The sequence below is a fragment of the Diplotaxodon limnothrissa genome, linkage group LG11, assembly GCF_057381915.1.
Source record: "Diplotaxodon limnothrissa isolate DT_005_m linkage group LG11, D_limnothrissa_male_GT1.1, whole genome shotgun sequence".
NCBI classification, from domain to species: domain Eukaryota; kingdom Metazoa; phylum Chordata; class Actinopteri; order Cichliformes; family Cichlidae; genus Diplotaxodon; species Diplotaxodon limnothrissa.
The window spans coordinates 26,482,106-26,500,435 of NC_140606.1; the positions used below are offsets into that span (position 1 = coordinate 26,482,106).

At 42.7% G+C, this 18,330-nt stretch overlaps 1 protein-coding gene across 1 annotated transcript in view; it reads right to left on the minus strand.

The window, feature by feature from the left end:
• Nucleotides 1-220: 220 nt before the first annotated feature.
• ephb6 (eph receptor B6) overlaps nucleotides 221-18,330 on the minus strand; it is a 33,122-nt gene continuing 15,012 nt past the window's right edge. Inside the window, exons 6-19 of the mRNA XM_085364918.1 lie at nucleotides 9,961-10,116; nucleotides 9,287-9,558; nucleotides 8,853-8,934; nucleotides 8,016-8,140; nucleotides 6,440-6,602; nucleotides 4,744-4,858; nucleotides 4,602-4,657; nucleotides 4,235-4,351; nucleotides 3,894-4,141; nucleotides 3,583-3,801; nucleotides 3,343-3,492; nucleotides 2,082-2,266; nucleotides 1,812-1,970; nucleotides 221-326 (exon numbers count right to left, since the gene is read on the minus strand). Coding sequence (XP_085221044.1) covers nucleotides 221-326; nucleotides 1,812-1,970; nucleotides 2,082-2,266; nucleotides 3,343-3,492; nucleotides 3,583-3,801; nucleotides 3,894-4,141; nucleotides 4,235-4,351; nucleotides 4,602-4,657; nucleotides 4,744-4,858; nucleotides 6,440-6,602; nucleotides 8,016-8,140; nucleotides 8,853-8,934; nucleotides 9,287-9,558; nucleotides 9,961-10,116 — 2,153 coding nt within the window. The remainder of the gene's footprint in view (nucleotides 327-1,811; nucleotides 1,971-2,081; nucleotides 2,267-3,342; nucleotides 3,493-3,582; nucleotides 3,802-3,893; nucleotides 4,142-4,234; nucleotides 4,352-4,601; nucleotides 4,658-4,743; nucleotides 4,859-6,439; nucleotides 6,603-8,015; nucleotides 8,141-8,852; nucleotides 8,935-9,286; nucleotides 9,559-9,960; nucleotides 10,117-18,330) is intronic.

Here is an 18,330-nt window from a genome sequence, read left to right on the forward strand (position 1 = left end):
TTGAATGACTGGCTGAGAAAGTCTTTTCTCACTGCTTCTGGTTGCAGTGTCAGGTATATCAGAATAGACAGAGAGGCACTGTTAGCTGATTATCTCGCTCTCTTTTTTGTTACGGTTAAAATGTGCACCATCCAAATAAAATGTTGCCGAAACTGGACGCAACAAGCAAAGGAATGTGAAGCCCATAAATCCACAGCACAGGGTGTATTGCTGGTAGGTTTCAGACCTCCACCTGCCCCTGTGTCAGGTGAGCCCTGAGCTGCTGGGCTGCACTGACGATCTTCCTCTGGTGTCCCAGCAGGTTCACGCCGAGATCCTGGACGTCTCTGAAAGAGAGTTCAGACAACAATATTCAAATCTTGACAAAATCAATGTGTAAGAGCAACATAAAATTACCAAGGTAATTTTCTAACAGTTTGGATTATCCCAGAAAGTTGAGTCAGTTCACCTGGACGTTGCATTTTCTCCCACTGAAAATACAACTTTCTGGAATTTCCTTACCAGGATGATTCAGCATCAATTTTCCCATCCTACTGTTGCCAAAGTCCATCCATCCATCCTTTTTGCTTAGGCTGCTGCCCCTGCGACCCGGCCTCGGATAAAGCGGATGAAGATGGATGGATGGATGGATGGATGGATGGAAGAAAAACTTTTGAGATCAACAAAAAACCTGTGCGAAGCACACAGGTGTAATCTACAAAGTTTTATGATGATGGTTGAAATCGGAGCTCAAGCATGGGTTCTTCATGCATTCGTTCCTCTTGGACCTTCTTGGACCCTCGTGCTAACTACTGGCCCACCATTCTGTCCCTATTCTATTCTAAGATTGTTTAAAGAATTAAATCTGCAGGTTGCAGAAGTTTCTCCTTTCCTTATCTTATGGTGACTTGTTTTGGTTATCAGATACCTACAAAAACTGCAAAATCCTCTCGGCTATTTGTCCCTCATCAGTTGCACCATCAGAGCACCTTTATCTTATGGTGTCTGTTTCATAACACTAATGGAGTGCTCAGTGAGTTGCAATGAGACACCTACAGGTCCTGACCAAGCACCAGTATGCAGGGCTGCTCTGAAATGTTTTTGTGCACTGAAATGCACAAAAAAAAATCGGCCTTGTCACTTTTGTTGCAGTCGGTCTATCGCGTCTCTCTCTCTCTCTCCCTTCTTCTATTTTCTTATTATTCTAATTTCATTTCCCTCTGTCTGTCTCTCACTCTGTTTTTGGGACTGGTGTCCCTCCGCCTGCACAGCTTCTCCACAGCTAGTGCTACAGCTGCCTCCTGTGTCTATGAAGGCTCATTACTGCTTGTTGCTGGTACATTACTACTGTTGACGGCGCAGCAGCAATTGCCCTGACAGCTAACATGTTGCTCAATTTGACATTTCCTGTATCTATTTCTAGCTTCTCTTTCTTTGTCTCTCTTAGCTTTCAGCGCCACCTTTTCAGCTCTTCTTTCACACTAAACTCTGTTCAATAAGGTGTGTAAGAGCACAGCAAAGATTGGGGAGGGTCCAGTTGCATAAAGAGATTTGATAGGGAAATACAGTAATGAAAATGAACAAAAAGGCTGCCAGTGCTTCTGGCACAGTCTAAAAGTGCGTCGGCCCACTGGGCTCTTTACCACTATGCGACAACTCGACTTGAGGATTCAGTGGATACCAGGTGGCTGGTGTGCTTGATAATACTCATGACATAGCTAAAATTAAATTAATGACTGATCTAATTAAATCTTAAGTCAAGAAGCCAGCTTTAAAAATGTTTGATATATTTTTCTGTATTTTTACGTTTGTAACTATCCATGCATACTCACTCCATCGTAAGCTTGCTGACGCTGTCTAATGTGTCCAGGTGCGCTCGATCAAACTCATCCTGATACCTCTCCATCCTCAGCGCTTTCAGCCAATCACTGACTGTCACCACTGACGATAAGTCTGTGGGAGTGGGGCTGAGCAGCGGCTGGGAGCAGCTTCTGTAAATGTCAAAAATGAGAGCACGAGAATCCATAACTGCAGCAGATTGTGCATCACCTGCTGCCTCGGATATGCTTTGCAGGTGCGTTTGCCAGGAGCTGGCGTCTCACCGAGTTGGCTCAGCTTTGAGGGACGCAGGGTGCCTGATGAGTCGATCCAGAGAAGACAGGACTGAGTCGAAACCTGGTCGGTCTGCCCGCTCGGCCTGCCAGCACTGAAGCATTAGAGAGTGGAGGGCAGGGGGGCAGTTGTGGGGGGCCGGGAGACGGTACTGATCTGCTACTGCCTTCATCACCTGCAGACACAAAGAGGAAGGCATCAGACAGAAGTAGGGCAGATGGAGTCTTGTGCAATTAGCCTCCATGAAAGGTCACAGATCTCTCAGAGCTTTCAAGAATGACTAAGAGAAAATTATGCAAATTTCATCAGTTTGGCATTTTGTCACCGTTTAAATATGCCTGTTGTGTAACAGGAGGAGGGGGAGGAAAGTACATTTAAGTACTGGAGGGCCACATTTGTGTAATAATACGTTTATTCCTCTAGATTACTGAAATATTGTACATAATGAAGGCTGTTTTAACAGCTTAAGCATTTAAAATATGATTTACACAGCACAAATTCATCTTTATTTTGCAGATACAGTATTTTCTGCATCTGTCAGCGTCGGTAGTGATTTGATTTTATTGGTACTTTATTGCTACATGATGCACTGAATGCAAAATTTAGGAGATTTTTTGTTAAAAACTTCACATTGGCTGAGAAAGGCAGATAATAATGCCTAATCCATGAGCTTGGCGAAACTTTAATTTGGGCTAAAGAAGGACTTGATTAGATCACTGTGATCCCATTTATTGACTTCATGAGCACCTCATTCTTATGAATGATATGAATGCTATAGCTCAGGAACAGCTGGAAGGAATATTTATGGTGCAAATATCCGTTTGTACTCGAAGATGAAGTTCAAGATCACTTTGATGTCACGTTTTTGGATGTATCTGAAGAACTTATATGCAAAATATGAAAAGAAAATCCCAAAGGTCAAAAGTCAGCTTCACTTTGACATCATAATGTTAAATACACTTTTCTGTCTAATATTTAAAACATGAGCAGAGGGCACCCTTTAGTCCAATACTGAATTGCTTTTGTTGATATGTAATTTCTTGAACACTTTATTAAATTATGTATTATAAGACTTTTAAAAAACTCAGATGTAAATTGCCACCTGACAAGTTAATGGAAGAACACAACAGCAAAGCAGTAATTCAAGTTAACTGTATATTGTTACACCATAATAAAGATAAGTGCACTATACCAAGGGTTTTGCACATTTGCTTCTTTAACAATTCAGGAAACATTTTTCTTCATACTCACCTCTTGATTGCTCATGTCCCAGTACGGACGCTCTCCGTAGGACATAACTTCCCACATCAGTATTCCAAAGCTCCAGACATCACTAGCTGAGCTGAACTTGCGATGCTGAAATGCTTCAGGTGCCGTCCATCTCACAGGAATCTTACTGCCCTGATAGATGAAAACAGAGCAAAAAACATATACAGTCACTCAGTGATGATGGAAACCAAGCTAAAAGGCGCTCCTTCCCTTCTAACCTACCAGTGAGGCAGTGTAAGTTGGTATGTTGTGGTCCAAGCCCCTCATAAGCCTGGAGAGGCCAAAATCAGATACTTTACAGACCAGGTTGGAGTTGACCAACACGTTCCTGGCCGCCAGGTCTCGGTGAACAAAGTTTCTCTCAGAGAGGTAACGCATCCCTGCTCCAACTCCCCTGAGCATCCCGACAAGCTGGAGGACACTGAACTGACCTTCGTTCTCCTGAAGAAATTAAGAGACATGATGGAGAAAAAAAAGTCTCCAGTGTGGTGTAACATGTGCAGGAATTCCTGACAGTGCGTTGTTTTTCTCACCCTGAGGAAGGCATCCAGGGGCCCGTTCTCCATGAACTCAGTGATGATCCTCTCTGGAGGGGTACGGGTGATAACACCCTCTAGTTTCAGGACATTGGGGTGGTCAAACTGTCCCAGGACTCCTGCTTCACTGAGGAACATCCCCTTCTCTCTATCTGATGCCCCCCAGCGCAGAGTCTTCACTGCTACCAGCACTTCCCTGCGACCCAGCGGATGGTAACGACCACGAGAAACCTCGCCAAATTGGGCTGTAATGGAATAAACACGGAGGAGATTACACTGTGCTGCTGCCAGCATGTAACAACAGCAAGATTTAAAAGAAAGGAGACCATGAAACGTACCTGCACCAATCACCTCCTCGATCTTGAGGTGAGTTGGGTCGATCTCACGGGCAAATTCTTTGACGGCCTCGCTAGGGTCCTCATAAGTGGATGGGTCAACGTAATACTTAACTCCACCTGGGAACAAGAAATCTACTTTTGAAAAACTGATTCAGAACTTTTAGTCCTTTACTTTAGACATGTAATCCCAAAAACAAGGTAAAAATGATCTTTTATAATGCAAAGCTGATGAGCTTTACTTTACACACAGATAGCATTTCTTTGTATTATTCATTTAATAATAAACATATAGAGCATCTTTATTTTTTTCCTGTAAAAAAACAATGAATCCCAAAATAAATAATTCATTTTATTATATTTCACTCACCTCTGTTACTGATGTACCTCTGGAGTCGGTCACTGTATGGACTCTCCCTCCTCTTACTGCCATGTAAAAGCAGTCAAAAACTGAAATACCAGATTAAAACATACATGCATTCATCTGTTATGGCATTTATACCACAACCAACCTGCGAAACACCACCACAACCACAATGGCTGCCACGACAAGGAGAAACGCGGCCCCACCCATGACTGAGCCCACCAGCAGAGGAAGCCGGGTCTGGATTTGCTGTGAATGCTCCTCTGCGGGAGAGAAAATGAAACACCTTCAGCTATCAAGTTCAGATGTGCTTTTATTGGATATACAGACCACTTTATCTTTAGTTACAGCGATATATGTTCTATTTGAAAGTTTGATATTGATGTTAATACTGAGGCAGAGATGTTTTCTTAGTATTAAAAATGACAAAATAACTACAGAGAGATGTTTGCTGTGTTCATACCGAGGTGTTTAACCTCTTAATTTTTGAATTCAGGTGTTTTCAATCCTATTCCCACAGGTGCAGCCATGCAGCCTGTTTTTAGAAACATCTGTAAAAGCATAGGTCATTCTAAATGCCCCACTGAGGTCGAGCGTGGGAACTTATTCCTCCTAGCTATTCCACAATCAACAGTAAGTTGTATTATTGCGAAGTGAATACGCTCAGGAACCACAGCAGCTCGGGCAGGAAGTGGCAGACCATGTTAAGTTATAGCACAAGGTCACTGAGACGCACCTTTCTGCTGATTCAATAACTGCTGAGTTTCAAACCTCTGACGTTAACACCAACACAGAAACTGGTTCACGGTGTGGGTTTCCATGGCCAAGCAGCTGCTGCAGGTGAAATCTGTAGGTGGCCCAGGACATGTATCCATATAGTGTAACTTTGGCCCTTCTAGTGGCACCATCCCGGTTCTAATTGTGGGTTTTTGAGGTTGAATTCTTTCTTTTTCAGGTGTTCAGAGTTTTGTTATGTCTTTTTTATTTTTGAGGATTTTTGGAGCCTTTAGTTCTTGTTTTAATTTAGTCAGTTTTAGAGTTTAGAAGTGTTCCTTCAATAGTTCCTGTCTCAACGTCCTGTGTCTGCTCACTCTTTAGCTCCGGTTTCTAACTTACTCTTTTATTTTGGCAGTCATTTCTCTCCTGCGCTTCGATTCTTTCCCCTCCTGTCTCGCTGTCTTTGATTATTATCACCTTTAATTTTGCTACCCTGGTGTGTCCACTTTTTCTAATTATATCACATCTAGTCGCTGATAGCTGGTTTTGTGCTTCTGGTTTGCAACACAGTCTTCTCATTTCTACATGATTAAGTTTACATTGAGCAAAATAAAGTGCACTGAAAATGATTCACAGTTTATTCTTTGTTCCCTAGTTTCTCTAACTGCTATCCTGAATTTATCATGCTATCCTGACATCTTCCTCTGGTCTTACTCTTACTATTTTTTATGTGAATGGTAAGGCCTTATATTAACCGCTAAGCTTTGTATTACATATAGTAATGCAACTTCACTGAGATGAATGTAACTGCAGTTACAGTAATTGAAAGCTGCCCCAGCTTTTGTCTGTTTTTCCTTTGTAAATGCTTGTTTTTGTACTAAGTACAGTTGTGCACACCCACACTCAAACAACAGCATGTGCATTTATTTTAATGCTTATGCCAATATGATCTTTTGACAGTTTTCTATAATCATTTCAAATCAGTTCAATTCAGTTGTATTTATATAGCATCAAATCACAACAACAGTTGCCTCAACATGCTTTCTATTGTAAGGGACAGACCCTACAATAACAGAATATATACTTTTTTCTTAAACTATAAAAAAATTAATGACTGTGTGCATTACCTAGAGGCAGCGTCGTGAAGTAGATGGTGTTGCTGTAGGGCCCGTAGCCTCGCTCATTTCGAGCTCTGATCTGGAAGGCGTAGATGGAGCCGGGAATCAGAGACTTGACGGTCACTGTGTTAGTCTCACTGTACACAGTCAATGCGCTGTCCACGTCTGAACCCTGACGAACAGAGAGGAAGGGTCTGTTGTTTGGGCTCAGTTTGTTTTGTGTACAATCACGGCCAGTATGTTCAGTAAAGGATGCCTTTGTGTGTATTTACCCAGCGAACACTTAAACCACCGTTGTTTTGTTGTTTGAATGCCATACTGTGTTATGGTGGAAAAAATGGTTCCATTATAAAACATCTTGTTGCCTGCGCAGGCTGGCCATTATGAACACGAGTTAATGTTCTTCTTGTAGTTTCTAGCACATTTTTGTACATTATAATTTTGTCAGTTAAACAAAGAAATCTAAATAATTCTGGTAATACTGGAAGAGTAAGACAGGCTGCAGTCAAAACAGCAAGATCATGCTCACTGCTGTGAAAACAGGCCAGCTCACTAATAAAGAATACACCACACGTCGGGTAGGTAGAGAGATGCTTGTAGTCACGGTGAAAGTCAAGAGGCCCATAAAAGCTCACCATCCAGTACAAGATGGTCTTCTGCTACAGATTTGATGTGTATTCAGAGATGCTCTCTGCATACCAAGGCTGCAACAGGTGGTTATTTGGGATGATGTTACTTTCCAATCAGCATCAAGGAGTTTGACTATTCTCCTTTGACTTCTGGGATCAGCAAGACATTTTCACCCAGAAAACCTGATCTTTTCTCTTTTTTGAACCATCCATCCATTCGCTTCCGCTTATCCTTTTCAGGGTCGAGGGGGGCGCTGGAGCCTATCCCAGCTGTCATAGGGCGAGAGGCAGGGTACACCCTGGACAGGTCACCAGTCTGTCGCAGGGCCAACACACAGGGACAGACAATCATTCGCACTCACATTCATTCGCACATTCACACCTAGTGACAATTTGGATTATCCAATTAACCTATCCCCACAAGTTGCATGTCTTTGGACGGTGGGAGGAAGCCGGAGTACCCGGAGGGAACCCACGCAAACATGAGGAGAACATGCAAACTCCACACAGAAAGACCCCGGCCTGATGGTGGAATTGAACTCAGGACCTTCTTGCTGTGCGGCAACGGTGCCAACCACCGTGCCACCGTGCTGCCCTTTTTTGAACCACTCTCTTTAATTTCTAAAAACCATGCCACGTTCAAAGTCACTGAATTCACCTTTCTTCCTCATCCTGATGCTCAGTTTGAATTTCAGCTGGTTATCTTGACCACGTCTACATACCTAAACGTGCTGAGCTTCACGTAATTGGCTGATTAGATATTTGTGTTAAAAACATGTTTATGGCAAAACCAGTCCATAGAGTTGATACTGCATCTGTCTCATCACAACCATTTCGTAACCAAATAACTTGGTTTTGTAAGAGAGGTTGTGACGTCCCCTCACAACCAGCTGCTATCAAACTGAAAAACGAATGCTGAAACCTTCTGCCGGTATGTGTGACTTCACTGAACATACCTTGTCATAGTATCTGAGCTGATACTCCAGGATGTCTCCATTAGGCCTGTCTGGCTGAGGCCACGACAGAGTGATGGAGTCCGGGGCCCGGCTCAGCTGGTGCATCATAGGAACGGTACTGGGAACTGTGGGTGACAAGAGACGATACTTGAGCACGTTAAAACAGGAGAGCTGTTAGTTCACAAGTGACAGTGCCCACATGAGGGCAGTGTTACAAAACATGTAGACAGAATTCAGTTGAGCGTAAAAGTGAAGTAGGAGTTTTTATGGTGCACCAGTCAGGATCTAGTTTCACTCAGTGAGCTGGGAGCAGTTAAAGGGAACTTTCTGGCATTCCATTCATTTGATCAATAAGCTCTGAGAGCACTCACAGGAAGATTTTAGATAATGTGAGCTCATTGAAGCTCCGAGCCAGTCTTGATCGGTTTCATGGAAAATTGTATAATGGTGTACTTGGTGTGCACAATGCCCCATTCTCCTCTCCTTTGCCCACTCATCTGCTTTCATCTTTCTTTCTCTCCGTCTCTTTGTCTTCCCATCTCTCATTTGTCCCTTTCTTCCTCCACAGTGACCATAATGGGATCTGACAGGATTCTGTAACCTCGAGCAACCTCCCGTTCAGAGAGCAGGAGCAGAAAACATGGAGCAAAGAGACCGAAAGAGAGGGGAGGAGGAGGGGGAGAGAAAACTGACACACACACACACACACACACACACACACACACACACACACACACACACACACACACACACACACACAATCTACGCAAACGTCATCATCAGAGCGTCTCTTCCTCTTTCATCTCATCTTTTTCATCGTCTCCGTCCTGTTCTCACCTGACTGGCTCGTAGTGAAATTGATGCTTGAGTATCGAACTGGGAAAGGACTCAAAGCTGACACTTCATTCATGGCTTGCACCTGTCAATACCAAGAACACACAGATGTGAATTTCAAAGCCTTTTTCTCCCCATTTATATTTATGACACGCTTCAACGTTTGAGAAACAAAGACAGACACGTGCAGCGTCCACTATGACAGGTCAACAAACGCCAGGAAATGGGGAAATATCTGTCCATTATGAATAAGGAATAAGCGATGCTTTAGTCAAGGTATGCCGAACTAAATATTAAATGTTGGTGTGTATTTACTGATGCGGCACTTATAATAAAATAATAGAGCACAGTGGATTCATCTCATCTGTGGGTCCAGGAAGTGCTTCAAACTTTGAGTGAGATAAGACAAGGAAGAATCTTCCGTTTTTCCACAGCACCTGTATGAGATACGTGACCCTGGTCAGCAGGTTGTTGAGGGTGACCTTGGTTTGTTTCAGGTTGGTCTGGGAGGGGCTGAAGGTGACGCCCTCCCCACACCAAGAGCACAAAGCCGAGTTGGTGAAGGTCGGTGACGGACAGATGCGACACACCACCCCGTACCACACCTCACTTCGGCCTCCCATGTCCACCGGAGGGCGCCACCTCAAGGAAACCCCACCATCGCCGCTCTCATACTCCCAGGTCAGAGAGACAGGAGCAGACGGAGGAGCTGCGGAGAAAGCAGAGATGGGGAGAATGGGAGGAGTTTGACATACATAATGCAAGCGGTGGACTCTAAGATGGAAGCATCTGGTAAAATGTTTAAGATATGAAAGAACCTGCAGGCTGGCAAAGACATTTATGCAATGAAAAGTAATGGAAAGAACTTTATAAAATAGTTTGATGGTGAGGCAATTTCGTATGAACGAGCGTAGGAAAGTTTCATTCTTAACAGGTTTTTCTGTTGGTGCAATTTAAAGATTAAAATAGTCTTTAAAAGCAAAAGGATTTTGTTCCATTGACTGTGTATCTCGGTTCTCACAGTCTGAGCAAATGACAAATGACTCCAATGAGGCCCCTTGAACGCCTCGCAGAGGAGCCAGGCGTAAACAAACAAACAGACAAAGCTCACTTGTGCAGGCAGAAGAGTTGGCATCGCTGGCGGCCCGGTAAAAGCCGCTGCGACATTCACACACACTCGATCCCTCATGGCTGGTTCGGCTGTTGGATGGGCACACAGTGCAGGGAATAGAGCCTGAAATAGACTTAAAGTAGCCCACAGGACAGGCTGTAAGGAGACATGAAGACAGAAGAGAGGTTGTGTTTTATTAACAGCTTGCGGTTATATAAATAAAGTGATCACTGCTCCATTAGCGGTGTTCACTGCTATGAGTTTGCAGGTTTAAACTATGAAATGCTGCAGCTGCTGTTAAAGAAACAAGCTTAAATTTGGGCTCAGATGCACATACCACTATTTTTTTTTTATATGGTCAGAAAATAACACACTGATAACATTCAAGCCAGTTAAGAATAGCCAGCACTTGGATTTGTCGCTGAAATACATTAATAAAAGTTCAGCTGACCAAATATCTTTTGCGCTCAGACTAGCTTCTTCTGGACCTTTCAGTGATATCACACCGTCTTTCTCAAAGCTCAGTTGTCAGTGCACTGTTGAAGTAGATAATGGAAAGTAATCTGCATGACATTCAAAGCGAAAACTTGGGAAGACCTCAGCAAGCGGACCTTCAGTTAAGATTGCTTTGTCAACTCTGATTGCAAGGTGCAGCTAATACTCACAGGTTCACTGAAAGTGCACGTGTACATCATGTGCGACGTAGTTTAAATTGAACATCTGGCATTATTCAGACAATTCAGATTTTGTTTTATGTAAGGTCTTTGCGATCTGTATTATGTGCAGCTCAGAAGTCACGAATATCAAAAAAACAAACAAAAAAACCCTCTTACTTAATCCCTTTTTATTGCTCCCCTCATTTTGTCCAGAACAAAATCAAACTGCAGTAACTGGTTTGGGGTTAAGCATCAATTTCAGCTTGGCTTGTGGTTCCCATTGGTTCAAAAGTTCATCTGAAAGGCAGCGGTCTCTTGTTTGTTGTTGGCTTAACCCGGAACTATCATTAACTTTTGTTTATAGAGGAAGTGGCCAGCAAACCGACAGTCACATACACACTGTTACGAACTTGTATGTCCGTGTGTTTGTTTGTGCAGGTGCTGTGTTTTTGTCTATGTTAATTTAGCTGTGCCAGGGCCCTGTTCCGATTGGTGCGTGGACTTACTGCCCCGGTGTGATTGGATCCAGCTGGAGGACCCGCCCAATAAAAGGAGGCTGGAGTGCTACAGCGGGAGAGGTCCTCGCATTTCTCCTCATCACCCAGCAGTAGTCCTGTGGTAGCCGCTGGCTGCAGTATACGTGCGAAAATTGTGGAAGTGGAGTGGGTAGGGGTGAGCTGCCGTTTATTTTGATCACCCGTTTTCTCCTGTTTTTGAGTTGGTTAAGGAGGTCAGACTCTGTCTTTATTTTGACTTTATTTTGGTGAGGTCAGGGGTGCGGGATTTGTGTAGGTTTGTTTTGTTTCTTGTTTTGGCCTTGGCTCACCCTGAAGTGTTGACACTCCCGTTTTGGTTCTCTTTATTCACCTTGTAAATAAATCACTTCACATCTAACGGATTTGTTGCGAGTGACTGCTTGGGTCTTGGGGGGGGAAGCGAGTGCCTCGCTCATGTTATGGCCTGGCCCTAGACGGGTCGTAACGACACACACGAAAGGTCATAGTGAGCGTTTTGAAGGTGGAGGTTGACTTATTTACCTCATCTGCACCACTCTCCTCCTGGACAATAAGCAATACGATGATATTACTTACAGAAGCGTTAGTTTACTTCAGCATAAAGACTGTAAACAGGAGGAGACGGTTTAGCCACAGTCTCATGTGGTAAAAGCAATTAATGATAAATATTTATACACACCATAATTAGGAGTTTGAGTGTGTTGATTTGTGAGCTGTAAGGCTGCTGTAGGGCAGATTTGTCTCACTTTGGACAGAATTGGATGTTTTTATTCTCCTTTTGCAGTATTTATGCTAACCTGGCCTAACCGACTGCTTATATGATTTGTATTTATCGTACAAAGAGCAGCAGAGAGAGTGGTGTCAGCCCTTCTAGCAAGTAAGAGTAGAAAATATTTTCCCTAAGTGTTAAAACACTCCTTTAAAGTTTTTTAACTTGTCTAACTTGTCTGAGTTAATATCGCAACTCAAGCGTGGAAGATCGTTCTTGACCTACCTAACAATAACCTCTGTAATCCCTTCATGGCAGCAGTTTTTGTCTGACGACGGTGGTCTCTTTCAGCAGAGTAATGCACCCAGTATTTGAGGAATATGTAAAGGAGTTCAAGGTGCTGTGTAGCCTGTATCAGTGTGACAGATTCACTTTCACCCTACCGAACTTCAAGGATCTGATGCTAACGTCTGGTGCCTGATACCACACGACACCTTCAGAAGTCTCGTGAAGCCCACGCCTTGATGGATCAGAGCTATTTCAGCAGCACGAGGGAGGCCAACACAATATTAGGATTGTGATTCTAAAGTTGCGGCAGAACTGTGTAAAGATATTTATTAAGTACTAAACAATCCTTCTACAGTACGGTGCCTTATATAATGAGCCACTCCTAATTTCTTTATATTTTCTTAAAAACGAGCCAGATTTTCCTGTAATTTCTGTAAAGTTATCTTGAGCATTAGTTCTCTTTCAAGGTTTTTCTTTGCACGCTGGTTGTTTTTTTTCACTCCAGTCCTTGTACATACCAAGCCATTTTTAGAGGAATATTTTTTTGCTTATTAAGCCACTTAACACCGACCTATGAATCAAGTACAAAAAGGCACCAAAGTCAAGGGATTGACCAGTGTTGTGTCTACACATAAGAGATAATTTCACAAGGAATCTATTTTAAATTGTATCGTTAGGCAATTTGCTCATCCTGGCCTGTCACAAAAGCATAATTCTTTTCCTGTTTCTTTAGATGAATCTTTAAAAATGGCAAAGAAAGCACAATTTGTTGGATTAAATAAAGTAGAGCTGCAATGTGTGCGATGTGTCCTCAAAACTTTTGAGTAAACTGGAAAAATAAATGACAAAGTGAGAAGTGACAGGTCTAAAAAACTATCTACAGCAGATAAACAGTAGCTGAAAGTCCTCAATAAATACATAATGAAGAGCTGACACAGGATCTGAGAGATGAATCTGACCCCTGCGATAGAAACAAATTGAAGAATAGAACAAAAATGGTCTCAGTAAAGGGGTGGGTGTTAAGGCCTAATTGCACAAGAACTGAAATTAAGATCAGTGCTAACAGGTCTTATGGAGTGATGAATCAAAATTTGTGATTTTTGGTTCAAATTATCAACATAGAATAGAGACAGGTACAACAACGAGTGTCTGCAGCCATCTCTAAAACAAGGTGGAGGCTCTGTCATGGTCAAAATTGACAGAATTATGAACACAGAAAAATATGATACACCATGCAAAATGACCTAGTAAGTGTTTCATTGGCAATGACAATGATCCCAAACAAACTAGCACTGTGCAGTAAAAGCATACCTGGATAGAAAAATACACAATGTAATGCTATTAGTCGTGGATTGGCCTCTACATTGACCTTAACATTATTGAAGCACTGTGAGATCATCTTGACAGAGACCAGAACAAAAAGGCAGCCAACATCCAAAGAAGAGCTTTGAATGTCCTTCATGAAGCCCGGAGAACGATTCCTGAAAACTTTCCTAAGAGAGTTTAGGCTGTGTGGTCATACCAATTATTAACTTTCAATGCTTACTTGTTAGAACTGTACAAGCTCTCTTGTTCCCTTATATAACAAATTTCCGTGTATGTTTGGACACATTTCAATAATTCGCTGCACGCATTCCTCATTCTCCAAGCAAAAAATAAAGAAACAAGGGTTTTCTCAAGACTTTAGCACATTACCGTAACAGGACCACTTCATTCCTAGGCAAATATTTCCCTATTAAAACATTTTATTGGCCTTTTTTTAATAAAAAGGCCTACTGTCCTCATATGTATTCAGGAATCATGTGCTGGAATTCATAATCCATTGGAACTGTCAAATCAAGTCACATTCAAGCATAAATTGATTATTTCTCTCGCTCTTTCTCTCTCATACGCACACTAACACGCACGCACGCACACAAACAAATACCATTTGAACCTGCAGGCTGTGTTATATGACAGAAAAATCTGTGAAATCTGCCAGTTGTTAATGTCAACTGACCGCTGAGGTCAAGGTGACTGACACATGACTTCATGCTGCTGCCAGCCTGAGCCTCGAGTGCTCGTACTTATGAGGATTTTGAGTCCACAGCCTCCAGGTTGGTCTGCTGCCATTTTTACACTGCGAGTGTGTGTGGGCATGTGAGTGCCATTAAAGGAGTGTCGGCTAAAGGTTGCATCGTTCAAAATGTGCTCCCTTTGTCTGAAAGCTAAATGTAGAGTATGTGCGTATCCTCAGACAGACAACCTCTTGTATTGTTGAGTGCAAATGGCACACTAAAAACAAAAAAACATGACCCAGCAGTTTCATATGTTTTTGGAGCCTTACAGTACCCTCGGAGTTGGAGAATGAGAGCGAGGGCATCAGTGGGAGCAAACCCCTGACCTCGCTTATATAACCTTGTCAAGAATGCGTAGCATGTCTTAAACTTGACGTGCTAAAAGAGCGCACGGATGCATTTATGCATGCTTGGCGCTGGTGCAGCAGTGTGGGAGGGGAAGATAAGAAGGCACAAAGTGGAAAAAAAAAGTGGAGAATAAACAGATAAAAGGCTTCCTGTGTTCTCACTTGTCTCTGAGAGCGCACCTTGCTTTCAAACAGGTGTGAAGTGAGAAAAAGGAAGGGGGACTAAAATAATGCGAAGACAACAAAGAGAGAAACCAAACTGGGGAAGAAGTGAACATGGAGACGGATGGACTGAGACAGCTGTAGGATGAACAGCAGAATTATGTATATAAGCCTGAGATGATGGGTGACAATGAGGAAATTGAAAGTGGAAAGCAGCAGGAGGGCGACAACAGAGGAATAGAGAGGAATATAACTTCCTCCATCTTTTATGTCCCAGATGCACATTAGCAGACGTGTTCTCCTACAGCACTGACATGAAACATGACTTTGCTACAAAGCCTCTCATCACCAGCGTTATGAGCTCCCTCAACCCCCTCCTCCTCCTCCTTCCCCTCCCCCTCCTTTCCCGCATCCGCCCGATTTGAGCAGCCAATGAACGTGCAGAGCCCTCTGCCCTCTTGCTTGATCTGCATCCCTCTCTCAGTCACCCACCCAGCAATAAAACAGAAAGCGTACCACCATTATAAGCTCAGTCACAGATGCCTTTACATTACAAGTGTGCAAAAGTGCACACAGCAAAGTCCCAGCGAGCCCTGCCAACAAAACAAACGAGCGTCTCTGGCAATGACAGATATAAATATCGCTCGTTTGTTGAGGTGACTGAAAACTGAAAAGATGACACGATTAAGCGTCAGAAAATTAATCTCCGACTACACACACTTTGATAATTTATTTGTTTTTCATCTTTTCGAACCAAAGGTAAGGATTTTCTGCTTAAGTACAGTTAAAACTTTGTGCTTTTGATAGATGGAAATAAGCAATTAGCATTTTGAAAAGGGACCGTTCGCAAACAAACAATAGACGAGCTGAAAATGTGAATACCGATGTGCTTACAGCTTCACCCTAACTTTACACAAAGAAAAAACTGAGGTCTTATTTTTAAATATATAATACCTTTAAGTCTTGCTTCAAAAATCCCTGCCATGTTTTTATCATAATCCAGTGGATTACTAAATGAAGGGCAATGAAATGAAAAGGAGTGATGGGAAGAGGGCAGTGTGTGAAGGTACTGCATATAAACAGGAGCCAACTTTTATATGTCATGTTTTTCTTAATTTGCGGGTCATTTTAAAACAGCAAACCGCTCTGAAAGCAGTCAGGGATGAGATTAAGGTCATAAGGTCAGTTTGTGGCATCATTTATGAAACTAACTCACAACAAACACGACCGGGTGTGTTATTCGTGTGCTATTGCCACAGTGCATTGATGTTTACATGCAAGCGTGTATGTATTTACTGATAGACGGATGGGCGGGCGTATGGGGATAGGGATTAATTTGACAAAGGCTGCATGGAAAGAGAACGAGATTAGGCAAGAAGGATGACTGAAAACTGCATTTATTTTCTAAAGAGATAAAGAGATAAACACAAGCAGAAATAAGAAAGCCACGAGCTGAGTAATTTGATGTTAACATTGTACGTTGGTATGTAGATCACTGACCCAATTTCTGTCTTTTTTTCCTCTTCCTCTCCCTCTTTCATGCACTCATTCCCTCTTTTGGCTCCCAGCATAATCTCTCTCTGTTTCTCTCTCTCTCTCTCGCTCAGACGCACAACAAACGCACGCACACAAACACACAACAGTCACAGATGCGACCACACAACAGACTACATTCGGTAATTTAGTGGATCCTGAAAACAAGACACACACTGAATCGTGTGCTCTAATATTGTCTCTCTTCCTCGTAAGCTCCAGCAGCACTCTACCACACGTGAAAGCAAAATAATCCTTTGTTGGATTTTCACCGCTGATGCAGCGACAAAGAAAATGATTTGAAGACTCCCTCTTACATATCTTGACAAATTACTGCATTAGGCAAATCCTGCATGTTCACAGAAATCTTGGAAGGATTCAGGATTCACCGTCGCTCCCACGGTGAACATCGTGCAGTTTAACGAGGCAACCTTTTGACCTGCACACTCTTTGTCGAGCTGATGTAAACTGATTCAAAAGACAACAGTGTGCACTAAAAATGGATGTTACATAATGCAAATGACCCTAATTGTAGGTGGAGCTGTTGGAGCTGCTGGAGCTGTGATATTTACCTAAGACCTTCACACATTAAATTTTCAGCGTGCTGACGTCTTGTTTCCTCTTCCCTGGGCCTGCATCTGCCCCTGTAAGATTTGAGCTCTCAGCCTAATAATCATGACAGCTCAGCACCGTTTCTGACTTAACAGGGATCATTTTATTTCTTTCAAAACATTTTTTTTAGTTATTACTATCCACATTTAGCAATTTGCAGTCATGTTTCTGTCTCTTCTGCTCTGTTTTTGCTGTTTTTTTTTAACCATTTCCCAGGAGGCCTTTTCCAGGCTTTTTAGCTGCTAAATGCTCCAATAGGTTTGCCAGACTGCCCCTAAGTGTGTCTACATGCCTGTTTGGTGCCAAGCAGAAAGTGTACAGTGGCTTTTTTACTGAAAAAGGAGAAGTGGCAATGAACTGAACTCTGAAATTTGCTGTGATAACGTTTCATAAAGCTGGAGGATGTGCGGATTCACGTGACAGTTTTTGAGAGCCCGGCATCCCCATTTCACATGAATGTTTAAAAAAATGATTGTAATTTCTCCACCGAACTGCCCTGTGAAATATAATGAACACCATCATAAAGAGTTTTGACTCATGTAGCGATTGATTTGATATGATGTGTATGTATTCAAGCTGATTTATCACCGCTGCATGTCAACACCCTACAGCCCAGTCGATACAGTACGTCATTGATCATTTCACTCAACTGTGTTTCTCTCAGTACTAATAGACTGGAAAATCAATTGAATTCCAGCGCTGCTGATGAGTAGGCTTACTGACGGCTTGATGAAGAAGGGGACACAACTGCAACTGGGAAAATGTAGTCGGTATATTCTATGAGACGATTATCTACTTTGTTATTTGGTGAAGAGTGTCTGTTTGGGACTAAAGCAGACTCAAAATAATGTCACACTTGCACTCGTACGTCCTCCCCTGGCCAAATGTTCTTGTTTCTCACCACAACCTGCCTCGGGGTAGTTGGTGGATGTGTCTGTGCTGAGAGTAAGGGCTCTGGGCAAAAAATCAGGACAAACTGACATGTTGAATATTTCAGGACGTAGTCTCACGCCACATAAAATATCAACATGGCTTCAAGTAAGCTCAAAGCTCCATCTGAGCATCCGCCACAATAATCTTTGTCCTAAACCATCAACAGTCTCTTAAGGGGACTCAAGCAGAAGGTGTGTATCTGAGGACGATGCACATCCAGCAGGGACCAACTCAAGCTGCCTCAAACTACAGAACTGTTTCATGTTTGGCTGAACAGGTGTAACTGTGGCTTATGCTCGGTCATGTTTCTGCCTGTCCTCTCTACGTCTCTGTCTCCCTTGTGGGATGCAAATGTCAAAGGAGAAAAACGTCCTGATGCTGCCTGGCAGAAAAATAAAATAACAGCAGGCAGCTGCTGCGTGACGTCTGCCTCTGTTCTTATCGTTTTATAAAAGACTCCAGAAGAGTTTTTATCCCGAACTGACTTCTGAATATTTTAGTGATCATATAGAACTTGGGTGTTCTTGTAGACTTACTTGTGATAAACAAGCTCATAAA